This window comes from Microcaecilia unicolor, chromosome 2, assembly GCF_901765095.1.
Source record: "Microcaecilia unicolor chromosome 2, aMicUni1.1, whole genome shotgun sequence".
NCBI classification, from domain to species: Eukaryota; Metazoa; Chordata; class Amphibia; order Gymnophiona; family Siphonopidae; genus Microcaecilia; species Microcaecilia unicolor.
In genome coordinates this window covers 522,574,225-522,593,579 of record NC_044032.1, presented here as the reverse complement: position 1 = coordinate 522,593,579, position 19,355 = coordinate 522,574,225, and the positions used below count along the sequence as shown (strand labels likewise).

General features: G+C 44.8%; 1 protein-coding gene across 1 annotated transcript in view; it reads right to left on the bottom strand.

Moving 5' to 3' along the window:
• ZCCHC4 (zinc finger CCHC-type containing 4) overlaps positions 1-19,355 on the bottom strand; it is a 78,640-nt gene that overhangs the window by 20,814 nt on the left and 38,471 nt on the right. Inside the window, exons 8-9 of the mRNA XM_030191249.1 lie at positions 17,106-17,203; positions 5,690-5,811 (exon numbers count right to left, since the gene is read on the bottom strand). Coding sequence (XP_030047109.1) covers positions 5,690-5,811; positions 17,106-17,203 — 220 coding nt within the window. The remainder of the gene's footprint in view (positions 1-5,689; positions 5,812-17,105; positions 17,204-19,355) is intronic.

Sequence of the window (19,355 nt, the reverse complement as noted above, 5' to 3'; positions counted from 1 at the left end):
TCTCTTATAAATGTTGATTTAAAGATCTTAGCGAAGATCATCTCGGAACGCTTATCCCCTCTAATACCAAAATTAGTGGGAGAGGGTCAAGTGGGGTTTGTGCGGGGTAGACACCCTTGTCACAATGTCAGGAAGGCCTGTTTAGCCATTGCACAGAGCCTTACCAAGAACGAACCGTTGCTGTTAGTTAGCTTAGATGCCGAAAAGGCTTTTGACAAGGTGAGATGGGATTACCTTTTTCTGTCCTTGATTATATTGGCATCCGAGGGTGGATATTTAATGCTATTGTAACGCTATACACTAATCCAAAAGCGTCATTATTGATTAATGGTATGAAATCAAACCCCTTTACAATAGCATGTGGCACGAGACAGGGTTGCCCCCTCTCACCACTCTTATTTTTGTTATACCTTGAACCATTGTTATGCACTATCCAAAGGGACCCGGATGTGCGGGGGATTAAATTACACTCGCGGGAGCTCAAAACTTTAGCTTTTGCAGATGATATATTAGTAACTATAACAAAACCCCAATCCTCTCTCCTGTATTTATTTGGAATTCTGGAGGAGTTTGGCTTCTACTCGGGCCTTGCCCTGAATAGGAGTAAGTCTATGGCTCTGCCAGTCCAGACACGGATACGTTCGACCTGGGAGGGGGCATTTCCATTAACATGGGCAGAGGATAAATTGAAATATCTTGGCATATGGCTGACAGCCGATCTGACCACCCTTTATAGCCAAAACATAGAACCCCTTAAACTGAAAACTAGACAGACTTTGCAAACATGGACGACTTTACCCCTATCCTTGATGGGGCGGATAGCCCTCTATAACATGATTCTGGTCCCAAAATGGGTTTATGTATTGCAAGTGCTTCCTTTGTTTCTTAAACATAAGGATGATCAGACGTTGACGAGGGTAATGACCAAATATTTATGGCAGGGGAAGAGACCAAGGTTACCAGTTTCTAAATTATATCTCTCTAGAGCTAAGGGGGGATTGGGACTCTTAAATCTAAAGTTATTCTCTGTGGCAAGTAATATGCGCCACCTCTCTGATTGGTTTCGTGGCACTAGTTTCTTTTCGTGTACTAGTATAGAGACCATGGTGTTCTCCCCCCGACATTTTAGTGCATGGCTACATGCTACGCCAGGGGCAGTAAATACACCCCGGTATTTCACATCAGTGGTGTCTCCATTAAGACAAACCTGGCGTTGGCTGGGCCGTAAATTTGTTTTTTCTACAACTTGCACTCCACTATTGCCGATAAGAGGCAACAACCACTTCCCCCCGGGGAGCTCGGCTAAACTTTTCCTAGAGTGGGAAACACGGGGGATTAGCTATATACATCACTTATACTCAGAAGAGGGTATTTTAAAAACTGCTGAAGAATTAGACAGAGAATTTGGTGTACTTAGAAAAGATTTTTTTTGCCTCCTTCCAACTAAGACATTATTTACGATCTATTCCACCTGCACATTTGAGTCCCCAAATATGGAGCCGACTGATGTCTCTTTTAGCTTTGGATGCTCAAGGGTCAGTCCCTTTAAAATATTACCATTCGGAACTACGTGAGCAATTAGGTGAGATTGATTACGAACAATTGGCAATGCAATGGAATAAAGAACTACCAGTGAACGTTAAATCTGATCACTTGAAGGCATGCTTTCTGGATTTACCCAAAATCTCTGAAAGCGTGGCGCTGCAAGAAACGGCCTATAAATTCCTGTCTCGAATGTTTTTTTCTCCACATAGAGCATGGAGGGCGCATGTAGGTCAGGAAGATAGATGTAAGAAGTGTGGTCACTCTCCAGCGGGGCTGGGTCACATGTTCTGGGCTTGTCCCAGAATAGCCAGATTTTGGACGCAAGTGTGTTGTCATGTGTCGGAAATGTGGAGGGTTACATGGCGGAAAAAGCCTCAGCTACTATTCCATAAATTTCACTTGGTACAAAGACCACCTATAGGGTTGCGCCCGTTTCTTAAAAAAACGGTTTTACTGGGTAAGAAGGTTATCTTGCAATTATGGATAACGCCAGACTCACCAACCCTGTCTCAATGGCGAGCGAGAATGATTTTTTTGTGCTCTTTGGAACGAAGAGCGGTGGGCGACCTGGCCTCACCCAGAGGAGAGTCTTTCTGCCAAACATGGGCCCCTTTTTGGGACTCATTAACAGAGGTGGCTAGAAGTAGGATTTTGAATTCTTAAAGGTTGAATGGAGGTGTTTTCCATGGCGTGGTAACAGAGGGAAATGATGTAAGAGAAAAAGTACAAATTAATGAGGTGCTTGTCTAGAATCCTCGAAGCCCTAGAGATTAAGAATTTTAAAAGGAAATGACCTCTGGAAGCTAACCGACATGGCCTGATTTGGCAGCACTGGCAGGTTTTGTAAATCAAACATAAGTTTTGTGTGTGATAGCTCCATAAGAGGCTAAGCTAGATAGTGACTCTTTGCCTCCGTATCCATAATTGCTCTTTAGAGACGGGAGGGACGGGAGGGAGGGGGGGAGGGAAGATGGGGGGAAAAGGGGAGATTCAAAGTAAAGAGAAAACTGGCGAAACTGTTGGAGGCTATTAATTGTATGTTTTGTAGTTAATATTCTTAAAATGTATTTTGACTATAGCCCTACAAACTGTACTATTTTGTCTTTTAATAAACACATTTAAACATAAAAAAGCTTTGAAAACATATTATACTTTAGCGTTTCCCTCTGATAATTTGCTTTAACCCTGCTTTTGTTTAGACCCAGGTGCATCTTGTGTTTTATTTGTGGTTTCCCCGTTCCCACCTCTCTGTCTTAAGTATAATCAGTGCTTTTTTTGTAGAAAAAAAGGTGCCAGTACTCATTGTGGACGGGGTCACCACACATGGCACCGCCCCTATTATAGCCACACCCACATTAGCCACACCCCTTATACCAGCCATGGCGCATATAAACAGACATCATTGAAAATATTATACTAGTATAGGAGAAAAAAATAATGTGATTTTTTTTCATTATAAATAATTTCTGTAAGCTGTTACAGCTCCAGTATACCCAGTGCAAAATAAGACAAATTCCAAACACTAAAATGAAAATAAAATGATTTTTTTTCTACCTTTGTTGTCTGGTGACTTTGTTTTTCTATCCATATTGGTCCCAGTCTCTGATTCTGCTGCTCTCTTTCTGTTCTCTTAACTCCGTTTCCAGGGCTTCCTTTCCATTTATTTCTTTACTTTCCTCCTTTCTTCTTCTTTTGTTGCCCTGCATCCATAAGTAAAAGCTGGGTCCTCCTCCATGGAATTAACTGGAGGAGGTATAACATGGCTCCAGCTTTTGCCTATTTTCTCCATCCATGTGCAGTTTTTCTCCTCTTTCCTTTCCCTCATCTCCATCCATGCGCATCTTCTTTTTTCTTTCCTCCCCTCCATTCATGTCCAGCACTTCTCCTCTCTTCCCCTCCATCCTTGTCCAGCATTTCTCATCTCTCTTCCTCCTCTGTATCCATATAAAGCAATAATTCTCTCTCCCCTCTCCTCCATCCAAGTCAGCATTTCTCCTCTCTCCTAGCCAACTCCTCCATCCATCCATGTCCAGCAATTCTCCTCTATCTCCTGCTCTCCTCTCCATCCATTTCTAGCATTTCTCCTCTCTCCCCTCTCATCCATGTCCAGCAATTCTCTCTTCCCTGTCCCTCCTCTCCCTGTCCAGCGATTCTCCTCTCTCCCCTCCATGTCCAGCAATTCTCTCTTCCCTGTCCTCCCCTCCCCGTCCAGCGATTCTCCTCTCTCCCCTCCATGTCCAGCAATTCTATCTTCCCTGCCCTCCCCTCCATGTCCAGCAATTATCTCATCCCTGCCCTCCCATCAATGTCCAGCAATTCTCTCTCCCTTGCCCTTCCCTCCCAGCCCATCCCATGTCCAGCAATTCTCTCTCCCCTGCCCTTCCCATGTCCAGCAATTCTCTCTCCCCTGCCCTTCCTTCCCATCCCATGTCCAGCAATTCTCTCTCCCCTGCCCTTCCCTCCCATCCCATGTCCAGCAATTCTCTCTCCCCTGCCCTTACCATGTCCAGCAATTCTCTCTCCCCTGCTGCCCTTCCCTCCCATCCCATTGATTTCCAGCAATTCTCTCTCCCCTGCCCTTCCCTCCCATCCCATGTCCAGCAATTCTCTCTCCCCTGCCCTTCCCTCCCATCCCATGTCCAGCAATTCTCTCTCCCCTGCCCTTACCATGTCCAGCAATTCTCTCTCCCCTGCTGCCCTTCCCTCCCCTCCCATTGATTTCCAGCAATTCTCTCTCCCTGCCCTTCCCTCCCATCCCATGTCCAGCAATTCTCTCTCCCCTGCCCTTCCCTCCCATCCCATTGATTTCCAGCAATTCTCTCTCCCCTGCCCTTCCCTCCCATTATTTCCAGCGATTCTCCGCCTCTCCCCTGCCCTCCCATCGACGTGCAGCGATTTTTCCGTCCCTCCCCTGCCCTCACCTCTCCTATATCCAGCGATTCTTCGTCCCCCAGTGTCCTCCTTCACTGCCTGCCAGCCAGCGTCGGACTCAGAAGCGAACGGTGCAGGCAGCGATTGGCTGGCAGCGTCGTAGCTTCCCTCTGCAAGTCCCGCCTACAACTTCCTGTTTACGCATAGGCGGGACTTGCAGAGGGAAGCTACGACGCTGCCAGCCAATCGCTGCCTGCACCGTTCGCTTCTGAGTCCGACTGGCTGGCAGGCAGTGAAGGAGGACGCTGGGGGACGAAGAATCGCTGGATATGAGAGAGGTGAGGGCAGGGGAGGGACGGAAAAATCGCTGCACGTCGATGGGAGGGCAGGAGAGAGGCGGAGAATCACTGGAAGTAATGGGAGGGGAGGGGAGGAGGAGAAAAAGGTGCCGATACGCCGTACCGTTGCGTACCGGCACAAAAAAAGCACTGAGTATAATTAAGTTCTTATACTTTATTGATTAATTTAACTTTGCAACCTAGGCCTCTTTATGTAGGTCTCCTGTGTCTTTCTTCTTCTATTCTTCTTTATTTTGCATTATAGTAAACCACCTAGATAAACTAATTTTATAGGCGGTATATCAAATAAATATGAACTATGAACTATCCCTCATTCTACATATGGCGCCTTAAGTTGTGCATGCTAATTTGGCCACATGACCAAATTGTGCGCACAATTAACAAGCCAATCAGCACTGATAATTGGTAAACAATTAGCTGTACTAACTGCCTTTAATTAGAATTTATGTGCATAACTTTATAGGCGCATTCTATGAGTGAAGTAAAAACAAAAGGGGGCATGGCCAAAGACATGGAATGGGCAGCTTGTGGGCGTTAAAAAAAAACAAAAAAACTATGCGCCCAATTATGAAATATGCCTGATCTGCACCTAACTTAGGCACAGGTATTTAGGCCTTGTTTTAGTCGCAAGAACAGCTTGTGAGCATAGTCTATACTACACTGAACTTTAGGCACAGTTTATAGAATCACGATAACCGTGTGGTTTTTCGGCACCAATTTTTAAAGCGCCATTTATAGAATTTGGCCCTATGAGTATATTTGGGGGGGGGGGGGGGAAGCAAAGAATAGGGTCTTGTACCAACAATCATTTCAGAAACAAATCACACATTTACAGCAGCCTGTTCAGAACATTTTTTAATAGTCGCCTAACTCAGCCAGAGCAGGCTAACAGCTGCTGTTGTTCAGCACATTACCTGTAGCCCTCTTCAGCTGGAAGGATAATATCCTTGGGAAGAACATTAGTGAAAATACGAACTGGAGATTGCTTCCGACCTGTCTTGCCATGCTTATACAGTGTGTGATTATCATAGTCAACCTAGAAAAAGGGAGTAATATTGTACATGAATCCACAGTGAGTCCCAGACAAGGGCAGAACTGATGCACTTTTCACGTAAGGAAAAAATGTATTTCTCACATGACTTCTAGCTCTACCACAATAAAACAAAAACAGGGGTCATGTTTGAAAAGAACACTCCTGAATAACAATACTCAGGATTTAAAATTATACATAGTCATGGTCAGGATGTTCTTTTTACCCTAAGAGGAGCTTAGAAATAGAGGCCAACTGAAACTGACCTGAAATTTGGGTTCGGGTTTTGGCTGAAAAGGGGAAAGGAAAATGGGCAAACTAAGATGGTCATTTATATTTCTAAAATGATAGAGATAAACACATCAGGGGCAACTTCTCCAAATGGATTAGTGCTGCACATACCATGACAGGAATAAGCCTCACTCCTACCTCACTCCTAAACCAGGGTAAATAGAGTATAATCTGTCCCTCAAATTTACTGCTAATGCTCACCGTAAAACTTGCATTGTGCCAAAGAGAGCCCCCCTCTGGAGTTCATAAGATGTAACATGTATAGGAAACTTATACAAGTGTATTTGTAAAATTTTTTTTGTTCAGGCCTGTGACACCCAAAACAATGGGAAATATTTCTGTATCTTTCTGCCACATTTTATCAGATTCCGCATTTCCTGGGACTTCAGGATCTTCTGTCTCTGCATGAATTTACAAACAAATCACTTGGGACTGACACCTCTATGATTAAAGCTGTTCTAGTGTTTTTCTCTTACCACTATGTCTGGTTTTCTTGCATGTTGCATGCATGAGATGGGGATGTCCCGGGTGATCATAATCTCCTCGCTTTCCACAATCCTCTTAGGATCATGATCCCAATGCTTTTCTGGTACAGGATGTTGTAATGTTTCCAGAGTTTCCAATGAATGAGACGTGCTACCTCGTTGTTCCTTTCCACATAAATGTTTTCTGTTATCAGCACTTTGCAGCCATTCACGAGATAAGTATCAATTTCCAGCTCTTTCTTACAAAATCTACAAATATCTGTTGAATCAGTTTCTCTATGCTTGTTGTGAACCATCTCATCTGTAATCCACTGTCCTGAGCTGCAACTATTAATCTCTCATCTTTAGGTCTCAGTTCTCATCTTAACCATTCGTGTGTCTGGGTTTGACTCGAGTATAGTTCCTGGAGTAGTACTTTTCACTGTATTTGTGCATTTGCTACTTGTTTTTCCTTGTTTGCTGATCTATTTCTTTAAAAAGCTTTCTCTCCTGCTTCGCATATTCTGTTGGTTCCATTCCTCTGCTATAGGTAGATTCTCACTCATTCTCTTCTCATCGGAACACCTGCCCAAGTTTAATAATGGAGCTAAATTCTACTGACTCTAACAATTGTGATTCTGTTTACTATGTAAGCCGCATTGTACCTGCTTTTGTGGGAAAGTGCGGGGTATAAATGTAATAAATAAATAAATAAGACCAACAACACTATAATGCCATTGTATCGCTCCATGGTGCACCCGCACCTTGACTATTGCATTCAGTTCTGGTCGCCGTATCTCAAAAAAATATATAGCGGAATTAGAAACGGTTCAAAGAAGAGTGACCAAATGATAAAAGGGATGGAACTCCTCTCATATAAGGAAAGGCTAATGAGGTTAGGGCTCTTCAGCTTGGAAAAAAGATGGATGAGGGGAGATGGAACTCCTCTCATATTGTCAGGCTTCTCCCAGAGACACTAGGTTGTGAGCCCTTGGACCCCTGCCGTGGAGCGGCAGTGGCAGGCAAAATCACCTCCAAACCAGAGACAAGGCAAAACAGGACTGGAACCCCGGACTGGAGTACTGAACTGGAACACACTGAACTGGAACGCACCGGACTGGAACCCACTGGACCGGAACAAGGCTTCACCTACATTTAGCCACCGTTCCCCAGGGGTTGAGCCCCCGGGTGCAGGCAGCCAGCAGGGCTTGGAGGAAAACTGGTACTGGAACTAGCAGGCAGGAACACCAGGAATCAGGATTCAGAAGTGCCCACAGGCACCTAGACAAAAGCAAGGCAGACAGGGGTGCAGGGCTATGGCTGGAGCTCCAGTAGCTGAGAAATACAGGCAGAGGACAGGACTATGGCTGAAGCTCCAGTAGCTAGAAATACAGGCGGAGCAGGGCTATGGCTGGAGCTCCAGTAGCTGAGAAATGCAGGCAGAGAACAGGACCAGGGCTGAAGCTCCTGTAGCTAGAAATTATTTATTAGGTCTGCCATCTCTGTTGCGCAGCGGAGCCATGGCCCTTTTACTACCCTGGACAGAATTGCCTATCCCCTCTAGATACTTAATTACCCCAACCTTACATCTCCTCATGACAGTTTTACACAGTGCAGCAGCAGGCTCCTTAATTAGAAAGAAACCCAGTATTCAGTAGATATAATAATAAAAACTGGGCACTGACAAGCTCCATAATCAGAAGGACTCACTGGGATATAAGAAGATAGTTTATTACAATCTCACCAATAGCAGTACAGGCAAATCAGGCATTCATATGGTGGAACAGCTCTTCACAACATGACTACAGCCCTCTGGAGTCTTCTGAAGTCTTCTGATCTAATACCCTTCAGACTCCCCTTTTTATACTATTTTGGCCCTATTGATTCCAATGGCCCCTAACTTTCTCACCAGGGCTCTTGGTCCTTATCAGTTGATAAGAAATGACTTCACATATTCTCAAGCTCTAAGTATAAACACGATATGCTCAGAGCTCATCTTGTGAGATGACTTCACAGGTCATTTTGCTCTCTTCAGCTCCCCCCTCCCTCTACTTGCATCTGACCCTCTACTATCTTTCATTTTAATCAAAATATCTTAGCTCATGACTTCTCGCAGGTGCCAGTCCCAGGCTTTGTTTACAAGAGCAAATGCCCCCTCCCGTGCCAGCTCTCAATTACCTCATTTCAGCACTTGCTACAGTGAAATATATTTTGTATCAGAGATGATTTTTTATTTTAAGAGGCCTAGCTCTTTAGCCTGAGCCTTGGCCTGTATTTTACTGAGAGCAAGGGCTAGCACATTTCTACAAAATATAGGCAGGGAGCAGGGCTATGGCTGGAGCTCCAGTAGCTGAGAAATACAGGCAGAGAACAGAACTAGGGCTGAAGCTCCAGTAGCTAGAAATACAGGCAGGGAGCACAGCAATACTGAAAGCTGCCACTAAGAAAGAAACCCAAGCCAAGAATACAGACCACAGGCAAGACTAGGAAAAAAGTAATAGAACCAAAACTAGCTACATACAGACTAACTAGAATTAAGCTGCACACAAGCTAACTAGAAACAAGCAAGAAACTCAGACTAGAACTGGACTGGGCAGAAGGGCACAGCACACCCCAACATACCAGGGACCTTAGACGATGCAAAGGCAAACACAGAAGTTTCTAGGTGATTAATAAAGCCCATCAGCACCTGAGGCTCAGCTGCAGCAATCTCAAGGCAACTACGGGTGCTGTTCTGCAACAAACAAGAAAGACAAGTCTGGCAGCCTGGAAGATCCGGACCGGACTGCGCTGAAGCCTGGAACAGGTAGGGACAGCAAGACAGTCTATGGCAGCCACCGGTTCTGGTCACCAGAGGGCGAGGCGAGCACAAACCAAGAAGCAGGCAGAAAGCATATTGAAGCATAGAGAGGCTCAACACACACAGGTGCAGCAAAGTAGAGTAATTAGAGCCATGCTGGAAGCAGCCAGCACACAGAGACAGAGGCAGAGCTAACTCAGGCAACACACACAGGTGCAGTATAATGGAGTAATTAGAGCCATGCTGGAAGCAGCCAGCACACAGAGACAGAACTAACTCAGAAAGGACAGATGGAAGCCAGCTCAGAAGCTGACCCCCAGAAACAAGGTAAGTCTGAGAGGGGTCACGACCACAGACGTGACACATATGAGGAAATGCTAAAGAGGTTAGGGCTCTTCTGCTTGGAAAAGAGACAGATGAGGGCAGATATGATTAAGGTCTACAAAATCCTGAGTGAGGTAGAACCAGTAGAAAGAAAATCGATTTTTTTTACACGTTCCAAAAGTACAAAGGACTAGGGGACACTCAAGGAAGTTACATGAATACTTTAAAACAATAGGAGGAAATATTTGTTCACTCATGATCATATTTAAGTTCTGGAACTTTGCTGGAGGATGTAGTAATGGTGGTTAGCTATCTGGGTTTAAAAAAGGTTTGGCCAAAGTCCTGGAGGAAAAAGTCCTATTCTGCTATTGAGGCAGGACATTTGGAGGCAAGCAACTTGCTTGCCCTGGGATTGTAGTATGGAGTGTTGCCATGATTTGGGTTTCTGCCAGGTACTTGTGACCTGGCTTGGCCACAGTTTGGGAAACAGGATACTGGGCTAGATGGACCACTCGTCTTACCCAGTATGGCTATGCTTATGTTTTACATTCTCCATCCCTTCAATATGCTTTTCCAACTACTCCAGCAACTCCCATCTGTCATTGAGCCACCCCCTCCACTTTCTCTACTCTGCAGCCCATATCATTAACCTTATTTCTCAAACCTGCGTTTTGAGTCAGATATTTACCCTCACTATCATCAGGTCTTGCCTGAGCTCCTTAAATGAGGTTCGTATTTCTTTCACAGACTAAGAATCCTACTCACTTTCACCAGGAAAGGAATCTCTGTTTTCCTCCTTCCTTCAGTACAAATCCCCAGCACCATTTTGTTTTTCACTGTTCATGGGCCAGCACCAGTATATGAGAACTTGCTTGAATCCACTGTGTTTTATGGGCAGTCATGAGGGGTGAAATATGGAATTGCTTCCCAAATGCTACCTCTTGTTCCAGGCTGGCAGTTACCATTCTCTGCCTACTGGATATATGCTTTTTGTCTTGCTCTTATAATCCTTTTTCACTGCCAAGGGGTTTTCTTTTTTTGTTACCATTTATTTTATTATTTTCATGTATAAACATATCAAAACAGAGAATAATTTTAATACAACCATATTGCTTGACACCTTGCCGGACTGTTCCCATTCTAATTTCCACTCATTCAATTTCTCAGAGCCCCTCCCCCCTTTCCCCTCCTCTCCCCCCCCCCCCCCCCTCGATCTACTCATTCGTGCCTAAGATTTACTGTCTCTTAGTGTCTCGGGAGGACAACCACTGTTCATAAAGCTTCCAAGTCTTTTTGATGTTGTATTAAATGTCCATTCCGTAATGCTGTGAGTTTGGACATAAGGCAAATATAGTCTAATTTTTGCAGGATTTTATGAAGGCCCGGCAGTGATGGTTTGTTTCCAAGCCGCTGCTAATACCAGCTGCCTGCCACAAACAGTTGTCCAGCAAACGATGTATTGGGTTTTGGAACTCCTTCGGGTTTAAAATGTAGCAAACAATAGTCCATCTTCATTGGGTAGGTATCCCAGTGACCTCAGTCAGAAATTTCAAAAGCATTGTCCAGTATGTCTGAGCGTGTGTGCAGGCCCACCAGATGTGGAAACATGTCCCCTATTCCATCGCACTGTCTCACAGCATGTAGCTGAGCATCCTCTAACCATCTTTGCAACTGCGATATGCGGGGTTATAGTACCAGCAGTTATAATATCTTATGTCCATTTCTCACTCATAGCGCTAGAAATCGAGCCCTTAAGTAGAGATTTTAAATGCTAATTTCCATTGTTGACAAGTATATGTTTCCTTCAAGGCTTCATTTCCATACTAGCTAATTAATGTTCTACGGGGTTTGGAGTATAGAAGCAATGCTTCCTAGAGTCTTATATTGCTCCCATTACCTCCCCCTTTCATCATACACAATTTCTATCTTAGTTTTCTGATAAGTTAAGGCTCATCTCTTGCCCTTCGCTTTACAAAGTCCTGTCTTGGTAATATTGGAAAGCCTGTAAGGAGGATAAACCTGTTCCCTGCAGAGCTCTTCAAACGCTATTGTCGTTATTCTCTTCCCACATTTGGCCCAACGTACACAGACCCCATTCTTCCCAGCCACAGTAGGCCGTTGGTATGCCTTCCTGGTGTAAAGTGTGGAGCAATCTAAGGTACATGTGCCGAAAAAACTTACGTCCTGGAAAAAACTGCTCTCGCAACCCCACTCCAGGTGCGCAAGGGCCACTGCATCAGCGGCTGACATCCCTTGATGAGTTCAATCCAACTCCTGTTTAGCTAGCCATGGAATAGCCCTAAGCGGGAAGGGCCCCCCCAGCCCTGCTCCATCTGACACTTAATTTTTCTGTTCTGGTGAACCAAGCCGCTATTGGTTCTAAGATGTGCCGCCTGGTAATATAGGGTGATAGAGGGGGACCCCCCACCTCCCTGCTGCCTTGGTTGGTACATAACTCTCTTCTAACTCGCGGTGGTCTTTTTTTCCAGATAAATGAGAAGATGTCCCTCTGGAGGCCTCGTAAAAAGCTATCTGGGATGGAAATTGGTAATGCCATAAAAAGATACAGTATCCTTGGAGTACTACCATTTTTACTGCACTATCCTCCCAACCCAGGACAACTGTAGAACCCCCCCATCTTTGCAGGTCTTGCAGCAAACGCTTCGCTATCTCGGGGAAATTAACCTGGTATAACTCCTTGAGTCTCTGGGAATATTAACCCCCAGGTACGAATGTATCGCGATGCCCATCGGAACGGAGTTGCCTGCTGTAGACGGGATTTTTGTTCAATGGGAATATTTATGTCAAGCACTTCAGATTTGTCCTAGATTAATCTTAAACCCCGAGACTTTTCCCGTATGCATTTAGCATCTCTAGTATTTTCGGAAAGGAGGGGTCTCAGGATCTTTTAGCATCAAGGCAAGACGTCATCTGCAAAGAGAAGCGTCCGCGTTTCGATTCTGCCCAATCGTGTCCCCTTACTTCTGGATGTGCCCTAAGCCTAACCCGCAAACGGCTTCCATTACAATGGCAAAAAGCAGGGGGGACATTGCACATCCCTGCTTGTTCCTCTAGATAAATTGAAGGGCTCTGTCAGTCTGCCATTGTATTCTAATGGAGCCTGAGGGGTTTTATAGATTAGCCGAAGCCAGTGGAGGGAAACGGCCCAGTGAATCACCAATCCTTATCTAGTATCCCAACCAAGAAGGAGCCAGCTCACCTCTGTCAAACCCCTTTTCGGCATCCTAGTGACAGCCCCATGACTCATAATGGAGACGCGATGTCCTGTGCATGCGTAGGGGTAAACCAAATGTAGTGCTCTTACGTATATTATCGAAGGTGGTCTGTCTCCCTATGCACGCAAGCCTGCCTATCCTCATGAACTAGAAAGGGTAAAATGTTTTTGCACAGTCGTGTTGCCAAAAATCTTTGTGAAGATCTATAGTCCTATCCCTAACAGTGAGATAGGCCTATCAAGATCCACAGAGCTGCTGGGGTCCTTCCCTGGCTTGTGGATGACCTTAATAATTAGCCAAATTCCAGGGTGGGGGGAGCCCCGGACTTGTCCTCTAGGGAATTAAACACTTGCAATAGCAATGGGGCCAGGAGCTTTCCAAATGTTTTATAGAATTTGCCAGTGAGCCATCGGGTCCCGGAGCCTTACCTGCCGGGAGCTCCTTAATAGCGTGAATAACCTCTTCCATTTCAATGGGGTGCTCTAGCTTCTGAGTGGCACTAGATGTCAGTCTTGGAAGCTCTAACCCCTCTAAGTAATCTGTTATCTCTATGTGATCTGTCTCCTCGCCTCTGGTATATAACTTCTCATAAAAGTCCTTGAATGCTAACTCTATATAATCAGAGTCTGTGTGGGTGTCCCCTCCCTCATCCCTTAGGCTCGCAATTATGTTTCGGTTCGCTTGCTGTTTAGCCTATAGGCCAGAAGACGGCTAGCCTTATTGCCAAATTCGTAGTGAGTCTGTTGAGCCTTCTGAAGACTCTCGGAGATATCCGCTAGCTCCAAATCACAGATTTGATCCCGCAGCCGGCGAGCTCTATCTAAGCTCGCCTGCTTATGTTCCGATCCACCACTATGAAGCCTGGCTTCTTCCTGTTCTAGTTGTTTCCGAAGAGTCGCCTCTTTTGACATTCGCTGTTTCCTAGTGTGTGCCTTCAGCGCTATGAGTGTGACCCCGCATGACTGCTTTAAATCCCTCCCAGACTATTATCGGTGAAACTGTCCCATTATCATTGAATTGGATATATTCTTTAATATTGGTTTCGATGCTAACTAGATTAGCCGGATCCTGCAAAAGAGCATCATCCAGACGCCAGCTTTTCTGTCTCCCTCGCAGTATTGGGTAATGTCAGCTGCATCAGAACCGGAGAGTGGTCTGACCAGTGTCTAGGTAAAATCTGCTGTGTCCCTGTCAATCCTGCTATCGCTGCTTCTCCTAGCCAGTAGTCAATCCTGGAGGATGACTTGTGTACTGCAGGAGTAGTAGGTATAGCTACGCTCTCTTGGGTGTACTTGCCGCCACAAGTCTATTAGGTGCCAATGATTCACAAATTCATGCAATTTTGCTCTATCCTCTTCGGCCATATTGTATGCTACGCGAGGAGTTGTCTAGATGAGCCTGCATGGTAAGGTAAATCCCCCCCCCCCCCCCCCCCCACACCATAGGGAGCCCTCTACATGTTTCTGGAGCAGTTGGTCCAACTCTGAGAAAAAACCTTCTTGCTGTGCATTCGGCCCATATACGTTTACTATAGTAAAGATCTGTCCTAATAGCGACACCACTACCAGAGGTATCTTCCCCCCTTATCTCTGGTCACTTTAAGTATGTTCCAGGGTTTATCACCACACAAATGGCCATCATTACCCTTTACTCTTTGTGTTGTCGCTATTGGACGCAAAATATATATGGGGATATTTCTTATGGTAGCACAAATATTCATGTCTGGATAGTAAGTGGGTCTCCTGCACCAGGACCACATCTGCTCGCAAACGGAGCATTTCTCTAAACAGGAGTTGTCGCTTTCTCGGGATATTCAACCCTCTGGCATTAATCAGTAGTAGGTTAATATCTGCCATGAGATGTCATAATAAGTTGCTCTATGGGCCTGCTAATCTCTGAGTCATTATGCTCTTTGCCTATTTCCTATTGGTTTTCCTCTGATAGAGCCCTCCCCCTTAGCATCCTGATAGGCCTCTTTCCTTGTCCCTATCCCAGGGTTTCCCTCCCTCCCCCCTCCCCTCATTAGAAAGCTGCCCCTGTATATCACTAAGGGCATTCTAGAAGGAAGTGTAAGCTGTTCAGTCCTATTTCCGCGGAGGCTCCTGCATCTTTGAATAAAGCCTTGTCTCTTTGCAATTTTAACCTTTCTATAAAATTAAGTGACAACAGAACAACATAACAGGTGTTTGCATAGTATTAACAAAACACATACATCACCCAATCACTTCCTAAGGTCCAACTTTTTTTTTTTTTGCATCATTGCCACTGAGCGCACGTTCAATCAACTTCTGTCTTTTTGCCGATTCAACAGTTGCTCCTTAACCGAGGCTTCCCAGTGAAGTGCTTCTCATTCAGGTCACTTTGTTTGCCGACTGTTGACGTTTTAGGCGTCGCTGACCATTGCCTACTCGTTGCCATTTAGGCGGTATCACCCGTGTTGGGCCTCTCTTGTTGCTGTCGTCGGGGTTGATGTCTCCATCTCGACTTTATTATTTTTTGTCTATTAGATTGTAAGCTCTTTGAGCAGGGACTGTCTTTCTCTAGTTTGTGCAGCGCTGCGTATGCCTTGTAGCGCTATAGAAATGCTACATAGTAGTAGTAGTAGTAGACTTCCTCTGGTAGCACTTCTTTCGCCTCTGCAAGTGTTCTTATGTGCTGCATTTTACCCTCTTTATAGAATACTAGCGCAAATGGATGCCTCCACTTGTACCGGATCCCCAGTTCTTGAAGTCTTCTAGTGACTGGTTTGAGTTTCCGCTCTGCGCTTCAGTGTAGTGGCTGCCAGATCTTGATACACTTCAACTGTGTATGTATCCCACTTAAAATTTGGGGTCTGTCGTGCCGCTTTTTGCCACCATGCTCCTTCATCTTAAAGTCTCTAAAAGCACACTATTATGTCCTTAGGCAGATTGGCTCGTGGAGAGCTGAATGCCCGGTGAGCTCTCTCAATAAGGATCGCGGTTGGTTCTATTGCTGTACCTCCAGCTGTTAGCAGATCACTCGTCAGCCTTTGTATAGTATCTCACAGTCAATGTAGGCAGGGGACTCCGGCAGGCCACGAAACCGCAAATTGCATCTGCGACTACGGTTCTCCAGATCCTCTAACTTGTCGAGGACCTGCTGATGGGCTAGCTGGCTTTCCGTGGTTCGCTGATCTAAGGTCTCGAGTGCGTCTGACTGGGCATCAAGCCGATTTTCTGCCTCCTCCAGGCGAGAACCTAGCTCTCTTATTTCACCTTTGAGATCTGCCCCCATATTCACCAGCTCATTTCGCATTGCCTTCAGGTCTGCCCGAATCTCCTGCAGCCACTTCTGCCACTCCGGACCCATTTCTTCTTCGGGCTCCTCCTGGTCTTTATTGGTGTGTGTTTCCCCTGAGGGTGCTGATTCTGCAAGTTCCGCTGCCGCGATCGCCCGGTCCGGGCGGTTCAATGTTGCGGCCAGGCCATTTGTTTTCTTCCGCGCGCCAACGATGTAAATGCGAAGCGGGAGAAATTCACTCTCTCCGTCTCCGTCTGCATCGGGAGTTTAATCCCGCTGTGTTACGCTCTCCTCTGCTCGCGTTTTGCAATAATTTCGCCGCTTGAAACAGGCTTTTTAGCTTGTAGATCTCCGCGGGTTATACGGAGCTCAGCTAGCATGCAGCCATGCCGTTCGTGACGTCACTTCCTCCCTGCCAAGGGGTTTCAACCTCCATTAGCAAGAAATTCTCTGTGTGGAGGCCTTCAACAGGAAAACAAATTTTACAAACTCTCTCTACTCAATCCATTTAAAAGTAAACATTGATCCACTAACTCTACACACTTATGACCACTTCAAGGTCTATGCTCCCTTCACAAGGTCAGGCCAGGTAGCTTCAATTCCCACCCCAAGTGCCTAACTGCAGCAGCTCTCCTCAGCCTTAATTTGTCATCCCCAAACTCAAACCTGTATGTATGGTCCTTCTGTCTTATCTTGTGTGGCAATGAATGAATGCAGCATAGCAGCGACTCAAAGAGAAACAAAACTGAGGCATCCAGCCATTAACTTCGGTGTAGTTATAAGGATGCTTGCTAACTCATTCAGAAGTTGATTGGTCTGTGAGAGACTTTTTAGACATCAGATTCCTTATATGGGAGTATGACAGACACTTATTATATAGGACAATACTAAGAGATGGAAGGGTATTTAAAGGCGTTCTCTTACCTGGTAATCTAGCATGCAGAAGCTAGGAAAAAACTGCAGTATTCGAGACTCAAAAAAGTATGGAAAGATCCAAAAAATGGGCAACTCCTTGGTACCATCTATAAAAAATAAGAACTGTAAGTCCATTAATGACTTTAAAGAAGAACACAATATACAGCATAAGGGTTGAAAGAAAGCAATTTAAAAGCCACCAAAGTGAAACATAACTAATGGTGGTCTTAGAAATCCATGACATGTGATTCCAGGGCAATCTTCCCCTCTAATTATGCCTGTGTGCACTGTAACTGCACTGTCAAGTTACAGCTGATAATAAAATTACAACATCTCATTACAGCACATACAGATCTTGAACCCTACGCACATGGCAAACATAGCATACACAAGAAAAATATAATACTGTAGCCAAATTTAGGGCCTCTAATCAAACCACACTAGTGATCCCCAGCACGGCAATACCAACAAAGTCCATTCACGTTGAATGGGCGGTAATCGCTACTGCGGTTTGGTAAAGAGACCCTAATTAGGTATTAATATATATATTTTTTTTTTTTTATACCCCGCGCTTTCCCACTCACAGCAGGCTCAATGCGGCTTACATGGGGCAATGGAGGGTTAAGTGACTTGCCCAGAGTCACAAGGAGCTGCCTATGCCTGCAGTGGGAATCGAACCCAGTTCCCCAGGACCAAAGTCCACCACTCTAACCACTAGGCCACTCCTCCACTCTCAGGCTACTGCACTATTATAAAGCAGAACAGAGAAACCAAACTACTTAAGAAATGATACATAATTCTACATTGCTATTTTAGCATAAGTAATTGTTTTAATAAAAAGAAACACTTGAAATTCCAATATTATTTGCATAATTTTGTGCACAAAGCCCATCAAAAATTAGAGGGAACATTGCTTCAGGGATGGGTTTATACATAAGTAGCAACTCGGGACTGCAAGTATCACTGAGCAAACCTGAAACCAACATACACTATGCGTCTCACTTCCAATCCTGAGAAAACATGGCTTTTTAAGAAGGGTAAAAGAGAGCCTCTCCTAGGTTCAGCTTGCTCTATTGAACCACGAGATGTTTATAGTGAGCTCATATTTGTGCAATTCTGCACTGGATATTAGAAGGTATGCTAAGGGGCTTCTCACACTGTGTTTCAGGGAAAAATTGTTTACAATGACCCTAAACTAGTAAGGACTCAAGCACACAGTATACAATACTAACACTTCTTTTATTTGGCAGATTTTTATGGTCTGTATCCCACAAATGACAAGACCGATTCGGATAGGCTGGAGTGGTCTTTGACAGTAACTCCAGGAGTTGGAATGTAAGGACAGTACTGTGCAGACTTCTACCTCTATGTCCCAGAAGGCCATGAGTGACTGTTGGGCAGACTGGATGGACCGTTCAGGTCTTTATCTGCTGTCATTTACTATGTTACTATTTATTTACAAATGCATATGCAAACATTTTATAACAGAATATGTCACCACCATTTAAAGTGTGAATTGGAAAACTTCCAGAGGGATTACTGCATTCGTCTACAGCCTGCATTTATTATCCCTTACTATGGAAATGGCAAATACAGGTCTGCTAACACCTCTTCCTCCCCAACAGATCCTACTATACTCAAAGGGAGGAAAGGAAGATTTTCATTACTAATGTGCCAATTATTTTGTACACTGCCTAGAGTTGTAAGATAGTGCAGTTAATAAATATTTTAAAATAACTACATAAATGTACAGGCATTACATATAAAAACATTTGAAAGGGGAAATAACTGACTTATCCCTTAAACAAGGAGTAGCCTAGTGGTTAAAGCAGCAGGTAGGGGCGATGGGATTTGATATACCCGCCTTTCTGTAGATACAATCAAAGTGGTTTACACATTCTATACAGGTACTTACTTTGTACCTCGGCATTGGAGGGTTAAGTGACTTGACCAGTCACAAGGAGCTACAGTGGGAATCAAGCCCAGTTCTCCTGGTTCTCAGGCTACTGCACTAACCATTAGGCTACTCCTTCAGAGAGATCACTAACACTCCTTGTGGTCTTTGGCAAGTCACTTAACCCTCCATTGCTTCGGGTACAACTTTAGATTGTAGCCCTCTGGGCACAGGGAAATACCTACTGTACGTGAATATTATTCTCCTTGAACTCCTGGAAGTGTGAGCTAAAATACTAAATAAAATAAAAATACTATTGTAATCTGAAGAAATATAACTTGTATCACTACAACTTAGTTCTCCCT